The sequence below is a fragment of the Typha angustifolia genome, chromosome 14, assembly GCF_048772165.1.
Source record: "Typha angustifolia cultivar Huaian chromosome 14, ASM4877216v1, whole genome shotgun sequence".
Taxonomy (NCBI): Eukaryota; Viridiplantae; Streptophyta; class Magnoliopsida; order Poales; family Typhaceae; genus Typha; species Typha angustifolia.
In genome coordinates this window covers 13,040,219-13,060,885 of record NC_133252.1, presented here as the reverse complement: position 1 = coordinate 13,060,885, position 20,667 = coordinate 13,040,219, and the positions used below count along the sequence as shown (strand labels likewise).

Sequence of the window (20,667 nt, the reverse complement as noted above, 5' to 3'; positions counted from 1 at the left end):
TAGTTTAGCTTTTTTGATACTAAAATGGTGAAGTTTCTGTGTCCGTAGTAAAACGTTTTTAATATGAATTCAGTGGTTTTCGAAGACTACTGTGAAATAACTTTGAGGGACAATCTTTCAGAACTAGTTTGGTCAAGAACTCTTGTTTTGGGAGTCTGGAATGATGACGATCTAACGTAATTCCTTGGTCAGACATAAGATTAAGGATTGTTTCGTTTGAGGAAAGGTTATAACGGGATGAGCCATTAAGCATCCTTTCAGACGCTTATTCAGCAACCCTCCTTGTCTACTTGTAATAAAGACAGTCGAAAGAGATTTGACACAACAAATTCGTAAAGAAAATTAACCGTACAAAGACTAACAAGCGCTTTGTTCATCAAGGGATAATAGTAAAACGGCCATAGTCCCAGCTGGTAATGCGGCACAAATATGTCATAATTAGACATAATGCAACATTACGACAGAAAAGTTTGACAGGGCTGAGGGGCACCCTTTGCTACGAGCAAGCACCCACCTCTCAATTTTACCAGAGTAGCACGTTACACTGCCCATAAACAGGTAATAACACTCCTGTCCTTCGCTACTGTAGCAGAATTACAGCAACATATTACGGCTGAGTATTAAGCAAGCGAGCAAGCAATTAAAACACGTTAAATGACCCTAGGCAGAAGCCTCTAATTAATCTGCATTGATTCAGCATGATACTTGTCTAAGTCAGCATCAAGATCTGCAGCAGACGGTTGGTTTCCACGACCTCTACCACGGCTGCTACCACCACCACCACCACCACCACGTCCCCTCCCTCGTCCACGACCACCGCCACCGCCACCACCACTGCCACCACCACCGCCGGCACTGCCACTGGCACCGCCACTGCCGCCGCCTCCTCGAGGCCACCCTACAAAGCCACCCCTTCCAGGCCCACTGGGATCGATTGCCAACAAGTTAGGACAGTCTTGGCCAGGAAAACTAATATAAAAACTAGCAACCATTAAGAGTAAACCATAATAAAACATAGAAGATACTTCAAAAAAGAAAATAAGTTCTCACCCAGTGTTCAACAACAAAAGTACAAAAAGAACCAAAACACAGTCGCATCCTGTTAAACTTTTGTGAATCTCACTGGCAAAAGAAGTATAGCTCAAGATGATAAGCAATCAACAGGAGATCACCAGTACTGACTGAAGGAAAAGAGGCCCAAATTCTTGGCAAAAATTATCAAGAATCGTGAAAGGAGGAAAACCAAGTTGACCTGTGACTTTTAGATTTAGAATGTTCATAGTGAATATCAACACCCTTATGCACTCGAGCAAATTTCAGATCTCTCCTCATCATAACATCCAGTCCTCTTTTCAAGTGATGGAATTTATATCATTAAGACCTTATTTGTTTTGAGTTTAGGGATTCCTAATAAATTGATTCAGTAATTAAACATCTTATCTTTTTCATATCTAATCAACTTTACCTTCTAAAAATTCAAGATTAAAAATGAGATTAATTAATCGAATTCTGAACTTAGCCTTAAACCAAACAAAGCCTAATTTAATGGCTAGGATGAGACAATGGCCTCGGGTGGTGAGGCAACTTGACAAGCATTCCCAGAATGTTATGTCACAAGATTATGAAGGCACAGCTGCCATTCAATAGGATTCTTCTGGCAAAGAAGAATAAACTAGAATTAGGATCCTATATAACCAAAGTATCAAGTTTCAGAAGGGAAGAGATTTCTAAACCAATAAGATTTCAGATTTCTCGAATGAAAAGGTTGTTAAACAATTAGATAGCTCCACAGACTTCCGAGTTTTCAGCCACATTCATCCAAAACAAGCAATAATGGAAATATCAGTTAACTAAAACTAGGATCCCATATAACAACAGTCAAGTTTCAGAAGAGAAGAGCCTAAAAGGATAAGATATCAGATTTCTCAAATGAAGATGTTAACTAGATAGATTGACAGACTCCAACTTTTCAGCCCCACAAACAAGAAATAATGAAAAGAAGATCACTTAACATGTAATTATATCAGCTTAGTTTAATGTAATGCTGTACCCTTTTAATATTGACCACCACAGAGGACCACATGTCCTTGATTTTAACAAGCTGATTCATATGGAATACATAAAGGAGACAAACATCAAAATGTGCATGCCAAACAGCAATTATGGTTATTAAAAAATGAGTAGTTAAGAGTCTATGACTGACGAAGTAATCAAGCTGCAAAAGTTTGAGAATGTAGTGAACATAAACTGGAAAACAATATTACAACTATAAAAATCTTAGAAGAATCAAAAGCTTCACAAGAATAAGAAGATTAATATAACCAACCTCTTCGGAGCACCATTAAGATTTCCAAATGTCCCATTATAAGCAAAAGGCACCACAGCAGGTGACTCAATATTTGTTCCAATGATCTCTATTTTCATTGGCTTCCCATCAAGCTGCACATTGTTGTATCTCTTAACAGCAGCTAGAGCATCTGTTCGCCTTGAGAAAACAACTTCTGCAGTTCCCTGGGAAATGGATTTCAAAGATGTGAGGCAAGACCGAAATTGTCTTTGTGATTAAAAAAAAAGGTGAAGCTAAATGATATACCTTTGATCGTCCGCTCCTGTCATAATTTATCGAATAACGCTTGAGATCACCAACCTCCGAGAAGAGTTCCTGCAAAAAACAAACAAACATGAAAAAGAAAAACCTGAAAAAGAACTTTGATATTTCACTACAGAAAGCAACTCATGATGGAGATACCTTAGGTTAGACCTGGAAAATGACTGTATTATAGTATTAAGAACAGTAATGATATTAGGTTAATTCAGAAGTTTGACCACACAGATGATCACAAGTACATTTATCCAGAAAACCCATAATACAGACCAAAAGAAAATGAAGGATCAAAGCAACAAAAGGAGCCATATTGCAAGCTATTATCATTAATATGAAAGTAGTTGTTTCTAGAAAGTGAGGAAAGAAAGTAGTTATTTCATAGAAACTTATCTACTTTCAATGCTTGGTTGTAGAAAAAAAATCAAATACGTGACTTCCTTACCAACCAAACACAACTTCACTTCTTCATTTTGATTTCTTTGAAAAGAAAGAGGCACTTTCTTAAAGTCAATCATTTTATTAAACTCCACCTTCTAACTATCAGACAAACCATAAGTTATAGTTCCCTATTTTTGGCAACCAATCTATTTTCTCTCTAAAGGAGGGAGACTTTTTCTCAACTTTAATTCTCAGTCACATATAAAGCATGTGGCCACTGGAGTTCCTAGAAGATTTAAATCTCAATCCATATCAAGTTTTTTTCCCTATCTGCATACCCTTCTAAAATTTCTTACTTACATATATACCCCTCTAAAATTAATATTTATATTTATCTCCTTTAAAATCCTTGTTTTTTTTTAATGTGGATTCATTTTAAAGGTTTTTTCCCGAATATTCCTCAAACCAAACTAATCAAAACGTCAATCAAAGGCTTCTTTCCTTTCATTAGACTCCTAGGTCCTAATGCACTCATTGTACTAGCACCTTCTCTATTCTTATTTTTGTTTTTACCAATTTTTTCAGTTATGGTGATCATGTCTTATATTTTTAGTACTAAAGATTTTAACTTATATCTGTTAAAAATTAAGCTAAAGGATATAAAACCTATTGCTTTTAAAAGATATACACAGTTACACACAAATATAAACTGTTAAAGAGTTTGCATACAAATAAAGCATTCTAGATGGCTATAGATGTAAGCAAATCATTTTATTTTTATTTTAAAGTTTTAAATTCTATTTTTTCTTCTTTCAATCAAATAATAGAAAGTAAAAAAATACACAGTTCCAATCTCTCACTCTCTATCTCACCGTATGTTAGGAAGTAATAAATCATTGCTAGGAAATAAGTCCCCTAAGAACTTTTTATTTCCTAAGATAATTACCTCCCTCACTTCGGGACAACCAAACACGCCCACAAGCCCACAAGGTGCATGCCCACAAGGTGGAGCACTGTGAAAGAGAAATTTTATCACTATACGGCCACTCTCAAAAGGCATATAAAGACCCAATGGTTATCAAATTAAAATTGGCCAACAGGAAATAAATGCAGATAAAATTAGTGTTAGCTCAAACACTCATCTACATAATCTTGTTCAACCAGGAAATAGCAAATATAAAATTAGAAGAAGAAGGAGCACCATATAGACTGAGAGTACCTTGATGTCCTCATTGGAGACACCATAATCAAGATTCGAGATGTAAAGCTTGGTGCCCGTCTCGATACCAGAACTCCTCGCTCCCGGAAACCCCGTCCCCGCCGCCCCTACCGCCCCTGCCGCCGCCATCTGGTCGGAGTACATGTCATGCTGCCAAGCCGAATCTGGCGCCTGGATCGGACGATACCATTAAGGAATATAACAACACTCTAATCAGAACCTTAGCTTCCAGGAAACTCCCCCCCAAAACGGCATCCGAATAGATCGAAGAAGATCGAGATAAGAATGGAGATCCGTATAGTGGTAGAGGTGCTGGAACCGATCGAACTAGGGCATACCTTCCCGATCGAATAGGGCGCAGATCGATTGCCGGCTCGGTTTGGGGCGCGGCGAGCAGGGCCAGAACCCCTTCCGCCGCGGCCACGAGGTGCTCCGCCCGAGGGCTTCTTGTTGTTCTTGATGAGATCGTCGAGGGACATGTCCAAGGCGCTCGTCATCGCTCGGCGGAGAGGAGAAAGTGAAGGAGAAGGAGAAGAGGAGAGGCGGTGGAAGGAGGTGAGATTAGGGTTTGTGGAGGAAGGAGTGTGTGGATATTGGAAGATGGCGGAGGTGGAAGAAGAGGGAAAGTAGGGTTTCTAAATGGAGGTGAGCGAAGGAGGGCGGAAAGGGAAATACCAAAGAAATTGATATCGATATGATTACGAGCTTTTTGCATATCACCACCTACATTTTGATCTTATTATAAATACCTCCTCTTAGATTACTATCCGGTGTGCAAATGAACTTTAACCCGTCCGATGCCAACGAGAACGAGGTTAAAAAGGTCATTTAATACGAGTATATTATACCTCAGTTTTACATCCGGCGCTCTGTTTCCTTCCATTTCAGGCGATCCTTAAGCAAGTTCATAAACTTACGGCTCTTTCGTTCGGGGACCAGAATCGCCGGCGCCGGCAGGAAGCCATGGCCGGAAGAGACGTGCTCCGCGCCGCCGCGTCTGGTAACCCTAGCACCAGGGCAGGACCTAAAACGCCTCAAATTCGGGAAGAAGGGGAGCTCTCCTCCGGCGAGGAAGATGCGGTAGGGTTTCTTTGCTACTTCTTTTTTGTTACTCTTTGATGATTTAGGCTTCTGAATCGATCGATAACAGAGATTTCGTAGAAGCTTCAACTTGCCTACAAGAATCTTTGTTTTTGGCCTACTTTGGTTATTCGTGCGTCTCCTTTCCAACTTCGAGCTAGCTATGTGGATTGTTTCTTACTTTTAGTATAGTTTTGACTGATTATATATTGTGTCGATTTTTCATTGAAAAAGATAATTGTGTCGATTAAATATAAGTCTTGTTCGTAATGTCATAGACTTATATCCGTTATATTTCTGGCTAGATAGTTTTCACTCAAGTCTATGTGAGAATAATGGTCAATAGGGGGTTAGAAATCTGATTTATTGGCGGCAAATAAGAATTCAGTCAAGTTTTATGTGGGAAATCTGAAAAATAATGAGCCAATTTGAATGTTATAGGTGAAGGTGAAATTTAATTCGTAAAGCATTTGTGTTCCTTAACTAAAAATTTTGCTAGGAACAGTTCAAATGGTATTTTTTAATCATATTTGATTTAGGTGTGATATCTTTTCTCTTTGAAACCTCGTTTCCTCTTGCACTTCGTTCTTCCTTTAGTATGATTTAGTTAAATTTTCAAGTGAAAGGTGTATTAGATATTTGGATTCTATCTGAAGATCACTACTGTAACACATTTGCTCTACAATTATTGGATAGTAATAACCTTATCTATGGCATGGCAACTGTCTTCATGTTGAGAAGACCACATTCTTCAACAATCTCCATGGTTCTGATAATTTATATGTATTCTGTGACTGCAGCATGTACTGTTCTCCTTCTCTTCACATGTACTTTTTTAGATGAATTATAGGGTGTGTAGGAGCAATGTCTGTCTTGGATTCTTTTGTCATTTTGTTTGCATGAACTATTTTTTATGCATAGCCACTTGTAACTTTCCTTTATGATGGCAACTTTTCTCTTCATGTTTTGGCAAATGATTCTCTTGTCGTATTCCTATTTGTTATATTTTTCAAGATATCTTTTTTTCCCTATTTGTCTTGATTTTTCTGATTCATGATTTGGGTGATACAAATATGGAAATCTTCATATCAGGAGTTTCTGCAATTTTTCATTTTCTAATCACTTTTTGTTCACTTTTAACAGGACCTGCCTATTCAGTCAATTGCTCCCTATGATAGCACAACATCCTCTGAACCTTGCCATATACCTCTGGGGAGCAATCTTTCGAGAAGTTCCAAAATGGGTAGGTTCTTTACTACTTGCAAACAGAAATTGTTATGTTATGCCATAGACAGGGAAATACTTTTGCTTCTGATTGGTTTTTAGAATTTTGAAAATTTTAAAAACTCTCGTTTTCCCATGTATTGTTGCCACGTGAAAGTTTGGCCCCACAAAAGTTTGGGAAATATATGAGCAACTTGTTCACTATGGTCTTTGTTAGACATTTACCCAACCATGATAGCCCATTCTCATGTAATTATTCTCTCTGTGGTTTCTCTCGGAAGCATTTCAAGGAGTTACCAGCGACATGTGATCCCCATTTGTAAATCCAGTTTGCTCTCATTAATTATCCAAATTTGGATTCCCAGAATGGTACAATATCTTATTTCATAAATGCTTGTGATGCTGATCTTTGGTGAGCTATTTGGCATTCTTTCGTTCTTTGGTTTGACCATCAAATTATAATTATTGAGGATTTTTTTTATCTAATCTCATTCATTTCTGACATGAGACAGTCATTCTTTGAATACTCTTCCATCCAACTTTTGGACTTAATCACTATTTTATTATTCCAGGTAGTAGTTCCAGCCTTGCTAATGTGCACGTTCAGAAATCAGCTCCACAAAATTACAATAAAAGCCTTAGGATGAAACAGGTGCCATTCATGGCCAACAACAATCGAACACTTCATTGGCAGAAAAAAGTTTCAGATGATAACCTTGTAATTAGTTTTTCAGATGACGAGAGTGGGAGTGACTCTGAAAAGTCAAAGCTGGAGGAGTCTGTAGAAAAGAATGATTTTGCAGTTAGTACAGATACACATAAATTGCCTATGACATCATCACAGATGCAAAGAAAAGTACAAATTCATGAGACCCAACATATGAATAGTCAGATTTCAAAACAAGGATTTGTAAAGCATGCGTCCACTTCATCTACCACCAGAAATCTAGGGACCCATATCAGGAGAGCAGGAGCTTCCACAACTACAATGGATCCTCGTAATCAAAGACATACTACTTCAAAGAAGGCATCACCATGCCTGGTGGATGGGAATGCTCAGAATGTGACTTTGGCAGTTAACAGGTTGGAAAATTTACGCAATGAAATTGCTCTACGAGAAAGTGAATTAAAAGTTCAGAAGAAGTCTATGGCAGTAAATAGGGAACGGAGTATAGATTCAAATTCTGATCAGTCAGGGCAGCATAGTGAGAAGTTAAGCTCTGAGGCAGCTAACATTAGCCGAACTGTGCCAACTAAGACTGTTGAATTGGCACCTGATAGCCGACCCTTGAAACGCTTGAGGCTTGAGCACCAGATTTACAAGAATCAATGTTCTGACGATCAGTTACAATTACCAGTAACTTTCACCAAATCTATGACAGGGAATAGTAAGCAATCTATAGCGAGAGGTAGTTATCATGACAACAGAAGTGAGATGAGCTGCCATGGGAATGATTTGCAGAAGCTTTTAGCTAGAACTAATTCAAGAAGCGATAACCAACATGACCGAGCCACTAAGAATGTCCTGTTATCATCTACAGTACAGAATGCAGGAGCAGAAGATAATGTCACTTTAATGCCTAGTAGTGAGTTTCTCTCCTACAAAGTCCATGATACTGGGATGCCCTTTGAAAAGGAGAACAGTAGCATGGTTGCTGAAGAGCGTGTTCAGACTATGGAGGAGGGTATGCCAGTTGATTCTTCTAATTTGCTGAATCAAACTTCACGTTTGATGGAAATTGTAAATGGCGTGGAGGTTAGGTCTCTATGTATTGCTATAGCTTTTATTTCAGACATTCATTTGTTTTCATCTTTTGTTCATATCTGGTTACCCGATTTTTTAAGATAAGCTTTTAATATAATCTAATATCATAAGGAAAATTGTTCCAATTAGTTTTGCTCGATGATATTTGGAATTGGATATTTATATATGGGTATAATGCTTAACTGGGTTCTATTTTAGCCCGATGTTCTTTTGTGGGTTTATGGTTTTATGCTTCAGTTTTGTAAAATAGTTAACTGATGTAATTAATTCTATGACTTTTTCCCCCTTTTTTGACAGTATAAATTGGTATTTTGTTCAATATATAAGTTAGTATGCTTTTGATCAGACATGTGTTAACTCATGTTCTCCTTGACTTGATGGTCGTATGCATGTTAATTCAAGTTCTCAATATTTCCAAATGATTCTAGCTTGTGTGTGTGTATATATATATATATATATATATATATATATATATATATATTCTCTACATCCTCATTATGTTTTCAGCATGATCTCTTTAAGAAAGTTTATGCACTCCATAATCTTCTGTAGTACACCATACCTGGTAGTAACTAAGGTAGCATACTTTATATTAATTAAGAATAACTATTTTTGTAGTTTTTAAATACAAAAATACATGGTGTTGCTTTTGGAATATACTCTTTTGACATGTTTAAGGATCTCTACAGAATGCAAATCTCTTGACTTATGATGGTCAGATGGGCAACCCAGGGCAAGGGAGCATGCGTTTGAAATCTTTGTTGGAGATAGAGGACCTGCAAGACAAGGAACTGGAAGAGGCTCAAGAGTTCAGGCGCAAGTGTGAACTTGAAGAAAGACGAGCACTAAAAGTTTATCGTAAAGCACAGAAAGCTTTAGTTGAGGCCAATGAGAGGTGTGCCATTCTTTATAGGAAAAGAGAATTGTATTCTGCTGGACTTCATGGATTAATGATGGAGAGTTCTAGTTCACCGTGGCCTTCCAGTTGGCATAGTCATTGTGAAACTTTGTCAGATTCTTTAAAGTATATTCCTAGAGCTAGCCAGGATTTTCTTTCATTATTGGACCATAAGATACCTGCTGACAGTCAGATGTTAGAACAACTGGGTGATAAGTCTAAAGGACAATGTATAGATGAAGCTCCTCATCAGCTGACTGGTGGGCATGAGTCTGCGTCTGGGCACTGCTATGACCCTGCTGTTAGCACATCAGATCCTAAAGATATAAGTGATACGTATGGTGCTTGTGCTCCTCCCAAGAATAGCAATATGTTGATAGATGATGTTGAAGAAAATTTTCCTTTTAGTATGACTGAATCAAGACCAGCCACTCATACAAATTATGAGAATCATGTAAAAGAAACTGCAGACATGGTTGTTGACAGAAATGGATTGCCTCCCAGACACACTAAAATGGACTATGAGCTATTGGAAGCTTCGTTGAGGTCTGAATTAGTCGCAAGATTTGGTAAGAGAGCATCATCTAAAAATATTGATTTGAATCACATGGGACACCTTGCTGGTAAAGTAGCTGAGAGAGAACATGACAAAGTTAAGCAGCGAATGCAGGGAGCACAGGCAAACTTGATCACAACATCTGGAGGTACTTTTATTCTCAGATACAAACCATTCCCTTTTAGATGTATCCTGTAGCTTGTTCTGCCAAACTCATGTGACTTTCCAGATTTATATAATCCTGATTCTTTGTGATGTTTGGTGACTTTGGTCATCTTCCTGATTTGCTAGTTTCTGCAGATCATCTGCTCCCTGTTTACAAGTTCAGTTTCTTGTAAACCAGTTCTCATGCAATAATATAAGCAAATTCTTTGTAATATTAGAATCAAAATTATTCTTTGACCTGGTGTGCTTCAACTTAAGTTGGAGATTGTTTAAAACTTCTTATGTATTGAATTAGATGCATGTACTCCTTTTTAGTGGCTTTGCAGTTCGGTAGACACTTACTGCAGTGGTCACTGGCCAGATGGTGATTCCCATCACCTGCCTTCATAGTTTTACTATATCTTATTAATATAATGTCATCATTTCACTCTTCAGCTACTAGTGCCTCGGTAAGAGGCAAGAGGCATTGATTTTGTTTCTCATTCTTGATAAAATTAGCAGATTTGTGACTTGCAAGGACAGCAGTCAATATCTTGTTTAAGATTTAGGACTCAATTTTGATAGGGTTTTTCAAATTTAATGTCTACTGAATCTTAAATGTCTTAATTTGTTGGGTGGAACCAAACCATTATATGGGTAATGTAGTTTGTGGCTGATGACGATGATGTGGTTAAATAAATCATTCTCATAAAAGAGTTTCAGCAAAATTAAAGAATTTTTAATGGAGTAAAGGTTGAATTACTGCTTGAGGGTGAAATATTTACTTAAGTGCTAATTTATGATGATGTAAAGCTTGATATGCTACTGAGTGCTGAAAACCTTCCTCTTGGTATAAATAATATTCTTTTTTACCACATCATTATTTGCAAAAAGTATATTGGTAGTCACAAACTCACCATGTTTTTTTGTTCAGCATTTTGTTCTCTAAACTTTATTATTTACCTTTTATATGCTTTGTGGACTTTGTTTGTTGTTCTTTAATGTTAGTTATATGATGGTCCCGGCAATTTTGTTAAAGGTACAATGGAGCCTGGAAGTGATATCAACCAGCTTTCTGGTCAATCTCATGGTGATAGTGTTCCTTCGAAGGATGATGGCTGTCACAAGGTTGTAGAACCTGAAGTAAACAACTTTTCTCCTAAAGAATCTAGCTTGCCATCTTGCAGAAATATGCCCACGTTACCTTCTTCAGTTCTGCAAAGTGTATCCAAAAACCTTAGATGGATATTTCCAGATTTTTGTTGTGGATATACTACTTCTATAGATAAGGATTACAGGTCAAGAGATGTGATGTGTGAATCCATGGTTAGTGTGCCCGATGTTATACAAGATCATGCTGAAAGGTGTAATACTAGTTGTTCTATAGCTGGCAACATTGGCTCTGATACAATGGACCTCGTGATTGATCCATTCTGGCCCTTCTGCATTTTTGAACTCCGAGGAAAATGTAATGACGAAGAATGTCCATGGCAGCATGCTAAAAGATGCAGTTGGAGAAAATTGAAAGCAAACAGTCACTCGATCACCTCTGCTTCAGGTATGCCTTTTCCTGTAGTTTTGTTTACCGAACTAGAAAAATCAGTTGCTATACCTTTCTGGTGAAAGCTGTTAATTTAATCTAATAATGCAGGGCGGCTTTGTTTCAGTCTTTTTCAGCACCTTCTTCCTGTACCTACATATCATATTGGTTTAAGTCTTATAAAAGCTGATTCATACTTATCGCGCTCTGTGCTGTCTGGCAGTATCTGCCAATATTGGCAAAGGGGGTTTTGCGCTTCCTTCCCTTTACCCTTTTCTGTTCGAAGAATTCTACCATTAGATGCACCATTCTTACAAGCTGGTAATGGTTCCGTTGCAGATTATAATTGGAACAAGCATTTGTTATATAGAAGCCAGGATGCAACAATGGTATGTTAAGATTAAAAGTATACAGATGACGTTATATTTTTATTTTGTGATTTTGGACACCGTGCTATATGAATATGTCATCAAGTGGTCCACTAATGTCCATATTATTTTAATATGTGTCAGTATTGACAGGAAAAAATGTTTTTTGCCTTTATTCTTTTAGCAATAGGTGTTAAATTTCTCTTGTTTTCCTTTGCTGCATGTGCTATATTTGTTATACTCAATTGATGTGTTTATCAGCTTTTGTTACCCGATGGATGTCACCAAGTCTAATGTTTTCTTGATTTACTGATACACTATATTGAGCGTGGGCTTGAAGTTCCAGTGTGATAATTTGCAATAATGTTTTCCTGTTTCTATCAATTACTTGGCCTTTCTTTCCCTGATTGACAAATTTTATACTCATTACAAATTTATATCCAAATGACAAAGCTGCTGCAAGGTTTACAGCATCTTCTTATGTATTACTCTCATATGGTTGGACACTAATTAATTTTCTTTAACCTAATGCTTTCATTTTGTTGCTGTAGAAGAAACCTTTACGAGGGTTACCTGATTCTGAACAATCCTTAGAATTGGCACTTGAATTGTCCTGTCAGAAGGTGTGTCAACCGGAGAGGAAGAAGGTAATTATCTATATGTACTTTGTCAGTTCCTCATTAACTCATTTAACCTGAGGATAAGTTAAAGTGTGTGATGCCAGAAAGTTAATGGTTCTTAACTTCTATTATCAAAATGTTTTTTGTAGGCTCTTTTTCTCTTAGCGCGAGCCATTGAGACCAATCCTAATTCTGTACTCCTTTGGGTTATCTATCTACACATTTACTATCGAAAAGAGAAAGGCATCGCAAAAGAAGACATGTTCCTCGATGCGGTAGACTGTTGTTTTCTTCTTAGTTTTTCTGCACTTACATTTTTCATCGGTCATCCCATCATTTTTTTCTTCCATATATCTGAGATTATAGAAACTAAGCATGGCTCATGTTTTGACTTGTCCCTCATGTCATGCCTACCAATCTGTTTTTATTTTTCCCTGTTGGTGAAAGTCTTATGGTTATTTGAGATTCATTAGAAGTTCGTGCAGGACTTCTTATTAGTTCTTTTGTAAGTATTCACTAGGACTATGGTTCTTTAAGAGCTTTGTTCAGAGGAATTTCCAACTAGTACAGAAAAGTCCCTTCTGTATTAAACAACTTAATTCTGAAAACTGGAAACATGGTATCACTGGTTAAATTTCCGATTGCAAAGGAAGGACTGTTAGTAAAACTGTTACAAACGTTCTACACATTGCTGACTGCATGTAGTGAAACAGAAGCTCAAGGAATAGGAAAGTAGATGTCCAAACTAGCCATGTCTTCCAATCACACAAGCACCTCAAGAATTGAGGCCATAAACTAATAACTAGAGTTTTGATGGCTTCCTTTTTTTAAGAAGAACCTTGATTGGTCCTCTTTGCCATAATTTTCATCTGCATAAAAATATAATAAAATATTCTCTCGATTTGAGGGACTGAAGAGGTGGAAGGACACCCCTGCCACCACCTTCACCCATCTCCAAGTAATGGCAGTAATTAATTTGCATATCAGCCAAGGTGGATGTTATTGAGGAAAGAATTTCCTTAATTGAACTATTGAAGTAATGATAGATTGGATGTGTGACAGTCATGTTATAATAAAATCCTAGTGAGTCCTGAGTTTCCTGATGTATAAGACTGCTCTCACATACTAGAATGGGAATGCTGATGGATATGGATTCTTTATGGGAATCTCAGTTTTATTAGACAGGCGAAGTAATAGATAAAGTTGATTAAATTTATTTCAAGTTTCTTTTTGTTTTCATGTGAGCCCGACATTTATTCCCATATCAGAAAAGTGATGATTAGAAAAGCTCCTTATATATAGACTTCTCTCCAAACTTGGTAAATAGCTTAACTAGCATAGTAATATTAGTAGAAAAATTTGGAACCAAGCCAGCTCAGTAATTGGGCTGGCTGAGCTCAAGCTCATATAAATAGGCTTGTCCCAAGCTCGAGCTTGAGTTCAATCTATTTCGGGCTGAGCTAAGCTCAGCTCGCTCGAGCTCGGCTCATTTACACCCCTATAGGCACATGCCTCCTAGGGACAACCCTTCAAAAATGCCTCAACAGAAGATATAGCCCTATTTGAGGAGAGCAATTTTTTGATGTAGGTAGACATTTCCTTATTTAAATACAAATAAGCTGCTGAAGAAAAAAAAAATGAAAAATGATCATGTGGTCCTTACATCAGTGCTGTGAAATGTTTACATCAAGATATTTTAGGCTTGACTTTATGTTCTTTTTTCTAGATTGCCTGTTCCAGTAAAATGTCTATTTCCTGCATACTTTTATATTTTGCGCTCATAGACTTTGAAATAATGAAATTGCTTTTTTTACCATAGAATGTGATATCTGCTTGTATTTTTTTTTTCCTTGTAGGTGCGGCACAATAGATACTCTTACGAACTGTGGCTTATGTACATTAACAGTCGGTTTCACCTTGATTACCGATTGAACGCATACAGCGATGCGTTGAGCATGCTCTGCCATATGACGGCGACTTCTGACAAAGAAATTAAAGATAAAAGTGCATTCATCTTAGACATTTTCTTACAGATGATTGGTTTTTTGTGCATGTGTGGCAGCGTAGATAAGGCTCTATCTCAAATCTATGGGCTTCTTCCAGCATCAAATGTTGAATGCTCTGGTGACAATTTGCTCACAACTGTTGTCTCTTGCTTGGTAATATCCGACAGGTGCATATTTTGGGTTTGTTGTATATATTTATCAATTTACAGGAAAATTCCAGAAGCAATTTTGGAACAGTTTGAATTAGAGAAAGATCTGCCATTTGGGATTGAATGGCCTTCTGCTGAATTAACAACTGATAATAAAGATCGGGCAATAGAACTATTAAGATATGCTGTTGATAAGGTGTCTTTAGATATTGACGAGGACTTAGCTAAAGCAGATCCTATGTCTCTGAGATCATCACATTTCCTTGCTGTTAGCCACATTAGTTGTGCAGCAGCACTTCAAGGCTTAAAATCTGCAGCAGACTTGTTGGTGAAGTACATGAGATTGTACCCAACCTGTACTGATGTTCTTCTCATTTCAGCTCGGTTGGGGGAAGATCATGAAGCAGATCTTGGTTTAGGAGGGTTTGAGGAGATGCTCTGTAATTGGCCTAAAGAAGTACAAGGCCTTCAACGTCTTTGGAATCAATATGCTGAACACGTGTTAGCAAATAAAAGAATCGATTTTGCTGAAAACTTGATGACCCGTTGGTTTCAGATGTTTGGGGAAGTTGGGGATGCCCAATGTAGAAACACAAAAGATGGGAGAAATAGTCTATATAGTTTCCCCAAAGATGATGGATCAACTAATTTGGAAGATGACATATTTTGGTTTCTAAACTTTTCTCTATACAAAACACTGCAGAAAAATATATCAGAAGCTCAACTTGCTGTAGATAAGGCATTAAAGCTGGGCGGTCACAAATTTTACAAGTTCTGTTTAGGGGAGCATGCCGGATTGCATCTTTTGAGTGAAGGGTCTGCAAAGGATCTTCCAGGTCAAGTTATATTGGATCTTATTGGTGGTTACATCAGAGATCAACAAATTTTACCTTTGCTTGAGCCACTGTCGAGAAGGTACTACCAAAATATAAAAAAGAGTAGAATTAGGCAGTTGATTGATGAGAGTTTAGGTCCTGTTTCCACAGATTTTTCTCTGATTAATGATGTTCTTGAAGTCTGCTACGGTCCGTCACTTCTTCCTGAAAAGGTTAATCAACTCAAGGACATCGTTGATTTTGTGGACTCCATCATGGAAATTACACCATCAAACTATCAATTAGCTTTATCAGTGTATAAATTCACGTTAAGAAATTTATATGATGGTGGTGCTGCCTCCGAGGGTATGTTGTTTTGGGCAAGCGCTGTTTTAGTTAATTCAATCTTTCAGGCTGTTCCTGTGGCGCCAGAACCAGTGTGGTTAGAAGCAGCTAATCTCTTGGGAAATTCAGGTGCTTCAGAAATCTCTGGAAGGTTCCATCAGCAGGCTGTATCAGTCTATCCTTTCTCTATCAAGTTGTGGCAATCGTACTTGAATATCTCTAAGACTACTGGAAATTCAGAGAGTATCATGGAAGCTGCAAAAGAAAGAGGTGTCAAACTCAACCTAATCGTTCCATAGCTTACATAATCTTGCTTAGCTACAGTAGGCTCTCATGATACCATGATCTGATACTGAACTTTTGTCTCGAGGCATGACAAGTGGTGTTTCGCTCTGTATGGGGAATTTGTTTTCTCACTTTTCTGTTATACTAGGAGCAGCTCAAAGATTTCAGTAAGTAATAACCAAGTTCTTTAAACACAGATAATTTTTGCTTCATAGGTCATGCAGGAGAAATCGAACAGTTTGCGGTGTTCACTTCAGCATATCAGTAATATGAAACCCAAGGATATTGAATCCGTTCAGTAACAGACACATAATTTGTTACATTCCCTAGAGCTTTTTGACTGACATCATCATCTATACGTTTTTGAGCATGGATGTACATTTGACTCCAGGTGCAGGTTTTGTGACCAGAAACTTACAGCTTCATCTTTTTCTTCTTCTTTCCTTCTTTTCCCCTTTCCAGCAGTGTACATTACATGTCAAAACGACTACTTCTGTATTGCTTTCAGGGCAACTACTGCTGTTCCATTAACAGAAATGCTGAATATAGAGAGAGAAATTATCTTAAATCATTATACTCTTTCCTTGGCGTCAGCTCAAGTATTACATATCTACTGTGGATGTTGAACTTTCTGAGACCAAATCTGCTATATTTTCATGTGGTTCATGTTGAATATAAGCATAATAATCGACCTCTCTCTTTGATAAACAAAAAAAAAAAACTCATATTACAGCTGCTGCGCACCAACAATAATAAATAATTATAACAATGACCAATGAAATAATTTGTGGGTATGAAAGCAAAAGACAGTTCCTTGTGCATTCTCGTGTTATTATCATACGTGCTCACCTCCATTAATGTAAAAGCCACTTTTCCCATGAGAGAACAAACAATCTCGAGAATCTTCTCTGTATCTCCGCCAGCCTCTTCATTACCTAGTTTGTATTTATATGCATATATCAATCTAATTGTGACATCGAAAAGATAAAAAAAAAAAGATTAAGAATACGACATATTGGTACTGCCCTCCTATCCACCATTGACAAGTAAGACCACTAAATCTACTTTACTATAAAATGATCCCAGATAAGACATCTCATTCCAATGATAATCTGGATCACCAAGTTAACTTCTGTGAACTTAACAGATATGTTTTGCCAACCCAAATCAGCATAAAGATTAGTTGTTGGACGATCCATAGCTAAATCCACTATTAAGAGACAAAGCCTAGTTTCCTAGTCATCAAAATCTTTTGGCCCTTTGCAAGCAAAAGAATTCCTTTGTGCATTCTCTTGTTATTGTCATACGTGCTCACCTCCTTATTGTCATATAAGCAAGAGAGGAGATCAATTTAATTAATACATCGAAAAAAGAAGAACATATTAAGAATATAACATATTGGAATTCCAAATTCCTCCTATCCACCATTGACAAGTCAGACCACTAAATCTACTTTAATATAAAGAAAACCCTGATAAAACGTCCCAGTCAACTGATAATTTGGGTCACAAAGTTAGCTTCTGTTAACTTAGCAAATATGTTTGTCAACTCAAATCAGCATAAAAAATATTTGTTGGACGATCCTTAGCTAGGGCAGCAGCATCCACTAGAGACTAAACCTATCACAGAGATCCAACTATTCATCTCATTTCCTTATTATATCAATCAAAGGGCACGTTCTTCTCTTATGAAACAGACAAGCAAAAGAATACAACTCGACTGATCTTGAGTACTCCACTACCATTTAAGATAACTTTAATTTAATTCCTTTAGACTCTATAAATACTCACAACTCTCTACTTGCCGTAGCCATCCATGCTAAGAGTAAGATGGCACGAGCTATCAATGCAACATCCATTAAGATCACATCGGATGGAGTTTGGCAGGGCGACAACCCTCTAAACTTTGCCCTTCCACTCCTCATAGTTCAAATTGCTTTAATTCTTCTCCTTAGCCGTACTCTGGCCTTTCTCTTCAAGCCTTTACGCCAGCCTAGAGTGGTTGCTGAGATTGTGGTATGCATCCAAATATCATCATGTTAGAACATTAGTTATGAGCTAATTAATCGAGTTATCTTTGGACAAAGAATTCCTATCTTGTTTCAATGGTTATATAGCATGCATGGGATCTTGTTCGATAGAGTTTTTGTTTATATTCTTCTCTTTATTCGTGCATGTAAGAGATAGTACGTGTATACATTACTATATAATATATCTCTCTATATACAGGTTGGTATAAATTTACTCCAGTCTAGTGTATTTATTAATTTACACGTGATATATAACACAAAATATTAGAAGAATATGGATCAACCATTCATAAATAGATTAAATTACGAATCACAACGGGCCAAAACAAATGGATACATCACAAACACTAGTACATGACAGCCAATTACAACTCCCAAATCTCCCCCATGCGCAGGGATTTCCTACAGAAGTGACGGCAGAGGATCTGCATGTTGATATAATTTTATCTACGTCCAGCCCTAGCTTAAATAGTTATTGCATGCACACTGATATTTACTTATTTGCCATCTCTCTCTCTCCCTCTCCCTCTCTCTCTCTCTCTCTAGGGTGGAATACTACTGGGGCCATCTGCACTAGGCCGGAGCAAAACTTTCTCAAACACCATCTTCCCCTCATGGAGCTCTCCGATCCTCGACACGATCTCCGGCATCGGCCTCCTCTTCTTCCTCTTCCTCGTCGGCCTCGAGCTTGACGTCGCCTCCATCCGCCGGGCCGGCCGCAAAGGCTTCTCCATCGCATTATCCGGCATCCTCCTCCCCTTCCTCCTCGCCGTCGGCATCGCCTTCCTCTTCCGGAAGACGCTCCCCGACATCGCCGACGTAAACTTCTATGCGTTCCTCATTTTTATCGGCGTCGCCTTATCCATCACTGCCTTCCCCGTCCTCGCCCGCATCCTCGCGGAGCTCGGCCTCCTCAACACAACCATCGGAGACATCGCCATGTCAGCCGCCGCGTTCAATGACGTGGCGGCTTGGATTTTGCTCGCGCTCGCCGTCGCTCTCACCGGAAACAACCGCAAGTCACCCCTTACATCCCTATGGATTCTCATAAGCGGAATTCTGTTTGTACTACTCATGATGGCTGTAGTTAAAAGAATACTAACTCGGATAGCCAACCGTGATGTAGAAGAAGTCGGCGTTTGCTTCACACTAGTCGGCGTTCTATTAGCGGGTCTTGTAACGGACTTTATCGGGATCCACTCAATCTTCGGGGCGTTTGTTTTCGGGCTAATAATACCGAAGGAGGGTAATTTTGGAAACCTAATGTTCGAGAAGATCGAGAGCTTCGTCTCGGGTTTGATGCTTCCGCTATATTTCGCGGCGAGTGGGATTCGGACGGACGTCGGAAAGATTAACGGAGCTAAATCGTGGGGTTTGGTCGCGCTCGTAACGGCGACGGCTTGCATCGGGAAAGTTCTGGGGACGTTTTGGGTCGCGTCGTGGAGTGGTGACGTGGCGGGAAGAGAGGCTTTGGCTCTTGGGGTTTTGATGGCCACCAAAGGTCTCATAGAGCTCGTCGTTCTAAACGTTGGCAAAGAGAAGAAGGTATAATGTATATATGCTATCATTTTTGTAGGATTTTTCATTTTACACCCTATCTTTTAGATATATTACAATGTTTTGTATGTGTTTAGGTGCTGGACGATGAGACGTTTGCTATATTTGTCCTCATGGCGCTGTTTACGACCTTCATGACCACGCCAACTGTGATGGCCATCCACAAGCCCACCACCATGAACCATAACCACGGGACCCAACCCAGCCCTTCGTCACCATCATCACCATCATCATCAGCGAAGCCACATAAGGAGCTCCAAATGTTAACTTGCGTGCATGGCCAACCTCGTTGAGCCCATCCGGCCCAATAAGGCCCACTCCAAGCCACGTGGCTGAGGATAAGAGGGTCGACGTGGTAATTTAAATGACTTATCGTAACGCACGAAAAAGAGGGTGGCATTTGTGTAATTTGCTCTGTATGATATGATATTATGACACCTCTTTTTTAGGTTTATCATGGAATGTATACTTGGATATGCTATTATCTTGTAAAATTATCGATAATGAAATAATAATAATAATAATAATAGAGGGTCCTTTCTGCTATCTCTACAACTTTCTTTTGTTCTTCTTTTTAAACCTATACTAGTAATACAGCTCATCGAACGAATAAAATAGCTTTGGAACACCAATCTCAAAGCTGGATTGGGTTTTCCGACTCGCCCAAGCCCACGGCCCGAAGGAAGCAGGCTGAGACCCCGACCACCAACGCCGCGAAAAGCGGCGGCATCACGATGTCGACCGCCGACTTCCCGAAGAGCCGGGCGGGCACGCACACCACCTCGCCCGCAGGCCCATCCAACGGAATCCTAACGGCGCCGCCGCACGCGCGCGAGAATCTCGAGGACGGGGACACGGCCCACACGAAGGCAACCTCCGGGGCGAAAGATGACGCCACCACCGTCGCCGTCATGAGCCCTGTCCAGGCGGCGGCGTAGCGGAGCAGCGGCCGGTGGTGGAGGAGGACGTCGCGGATCGCCGCCGTCAGGTGGGAGAGCTTCATGGATCGGATCTGAGTAGCGTTATGGTTTGGTTGAGTTTCGAGGGAAGATGGCCAGTTGATATATATATATATATATATATA

General features: G+C 38.8%; 4 protein-coding genes across 6 annotated transcripts; 2 read left to right on the top strand and 2 right to left on the bottom strand.

The window, feature by feature from the left end:
• Positions 1-315: 315 nt before the first annotated feature.
• LOC140775589 (THO complex subunit 4A-like) lies at positions 316-4,878 on the bottom strand. Its single transcript, XM_073118970.1, has 5 exons — positions 4,541-4,878; positions 4,203-4,373; positions 2,594-2,662; positions 2,327-2,511; positions 316-924 (listed from the first exon to the last, which is right to left on the bottom strand). The coding sequence occupies exons 1-5, from the start codon at positions 4,697-4,699 to the stop codon at positions 675-677; spliced, it is 834 nt and encodes a 277-aa protein (XP_072975071.1). The 5' UTR covers positions 4,700-4,878; the 3' UTR covers positions 316-674.
• A 155-nt stretch (positions 4,879-5,033) lies between these two features.
• Positions 5,034-16,568, top strand: LOC140775588 (uncharacterized). 3 transcript variants are annotated; one of them, XM_073118968.1, is made up of 10 exons: positions 5,034-5,282; positions 6,426-6,529; positions 7,083-8,262; positions 8,961-9,873; positions 10,909-11,427; positions 11,521-11,798; positions 12,332-12,424; positions 12,547-12,672; positions 14,254-15,982; positions 16,213-16,568. In XM_073118968.1, the coding sequence occupies exons 1-10, from the start codon at positions 5,166-5,168 to the stop codon at positions 16,263-16,265; spliced, it is 5,112 nt and encodes a 1,703-aa protein (XP_072975069.1). In that variant the 5' UTR covers positions 5,034-5,165; the 3' UTR covers positions 16,266-16,568. The 3 variants fall into 3 exon arrangements, with proteins under 3 accessions (XP_072975069.1, XP_072975068.1, XP_072975070.1); XM_073118967.1 differs by having other exon boundaries at positions 12,329-12,424; XM_073118969.1 differs by lacking the exon at positions 5,034-5,282 and having other exon boundaries at positions 6,489-6,529; positions 7,083-7,158; positions 7,241-8,262; positions 12,329-12,424.
• A 1,258-nt stretch (positions 16,569-17,826) lies between these two features.
• On the top strand, positions 17,827-19,915 carry LOC140776437 (cation/H(+) antiporter 20-like). The gene is made up of 3 exons (XM_073120147.1): positions 17,827-18,012; positions 18,573-19,571; positions 19,661-19,915. Exons 1-3 carry the CDS (start codon positions 17,827-17,829, stop codon positions 19,874-19,876), a joined length of 1,401 nt encoding a protein of 466 aa, XP_072976248.1. The 3' UTR covers positions 19,877-19,915.
• Positions 19,916-20,206: 291 nt separating this feature from the next.
• Positions 20,207-20,620, bottom strand: LOC140776341 (uncharacterized). The gene has a single exon (XM_073120004.1). The coding sequence runs from the start codon at positions 20,584-20,586 to the stop codon at positions 20,218-20,220; it is 369 nt and encodes a 122-aa protein (XP_072976105.1). The 5' UTR covers positions 20,587-20,620; the 3' UTR covers positions 20,207-20,217.
• Between the last annotated feature and the right edge of the window lie 47 nt (positions 20,621-20,667).

What these genes read in the sequence shown, in the direction of transcription:
- LOC140776437 (XM_073120147.1), top strand. Translation starts at nt 17,827, where the DNA reads ATGGCACGAGCTATCAATGCAACATCCATTAAGATCACATCGGATGGA. An exon ending in GAGTGGTTGCTGAGATTGTG is followed by an intron (nt 18,013 to 18,572) that starts GTATGCATCCAA and finishes CTCTCTCTCTAG; the next exon opens with GGTGGAATACTACTGGGGCC. An exon ending in ACGTTGGCAAAGAGAAGAAG is followed by an intron (nt 19,572 to 19,660) that starts GTATAATGTATA and finishes GTATGTGTTTAG; the next exon opens with GTGCTGGACGATGAGACGTT.
- LOC140776341 (XM_073120004.1), bottom strand. Translation starts at nt 20,586, where the DNA reads ATGAAGCTCTCCCACCTGACGGCGGCGATCCGCGACGTCCTCCTCCAC.
- LOC140775588 (XM_073118967.1), top strand. Translation starts at nt 5,166, where the DNA reads ATGGCCGGAAGAGACGTGCTCCGCGCCGCCGCGTCTGGTAACCCTAGC. An exon ending in CTCGATCACCTCTGCTTCAG is followed by an intron (nt 11,428 to 11,520) that starts GTATGCCTTTTC and finishes CTAATAATGCAG; the next exon opens with GGCGGCTTTGTTTCAGTCTT. An exon ending in GTCAACCGGAGAGGAAGAAG is followed by an intron (nt 12,425 to 12,546) that starts GTAATTATCTAT and finishes TGTTTTTTGTAG; the next exon opens with GCTCTTTTTCTCTTAGCGCG.
- LOC140775589 (XM_073118970.1), bottom strand. Translation starts at nt 4,699, where the DNA reads ATGACGAGCGCCTTGGACATGTCCCTCGACGATCTCATCAAGAACAAC. An exon ending in TCTCCAATGAGGACATCAAG is followed by an intron (nt 2,663 to 4,202) that starts GTACTCTCAGTC and finishes TGTTTTTTGCAG; the next exon opens with GAACTCTTCTCGGAGGTTGG. An exon ending in ACAGGAGCGGACGATCAAAG is followed by an intron (nt 2,512 to 2,593) that starts GTATATCATTTA and finishes TCCATTTCCCAG; the next exon opens with GGAACTGCAGAAGTTGTTTT.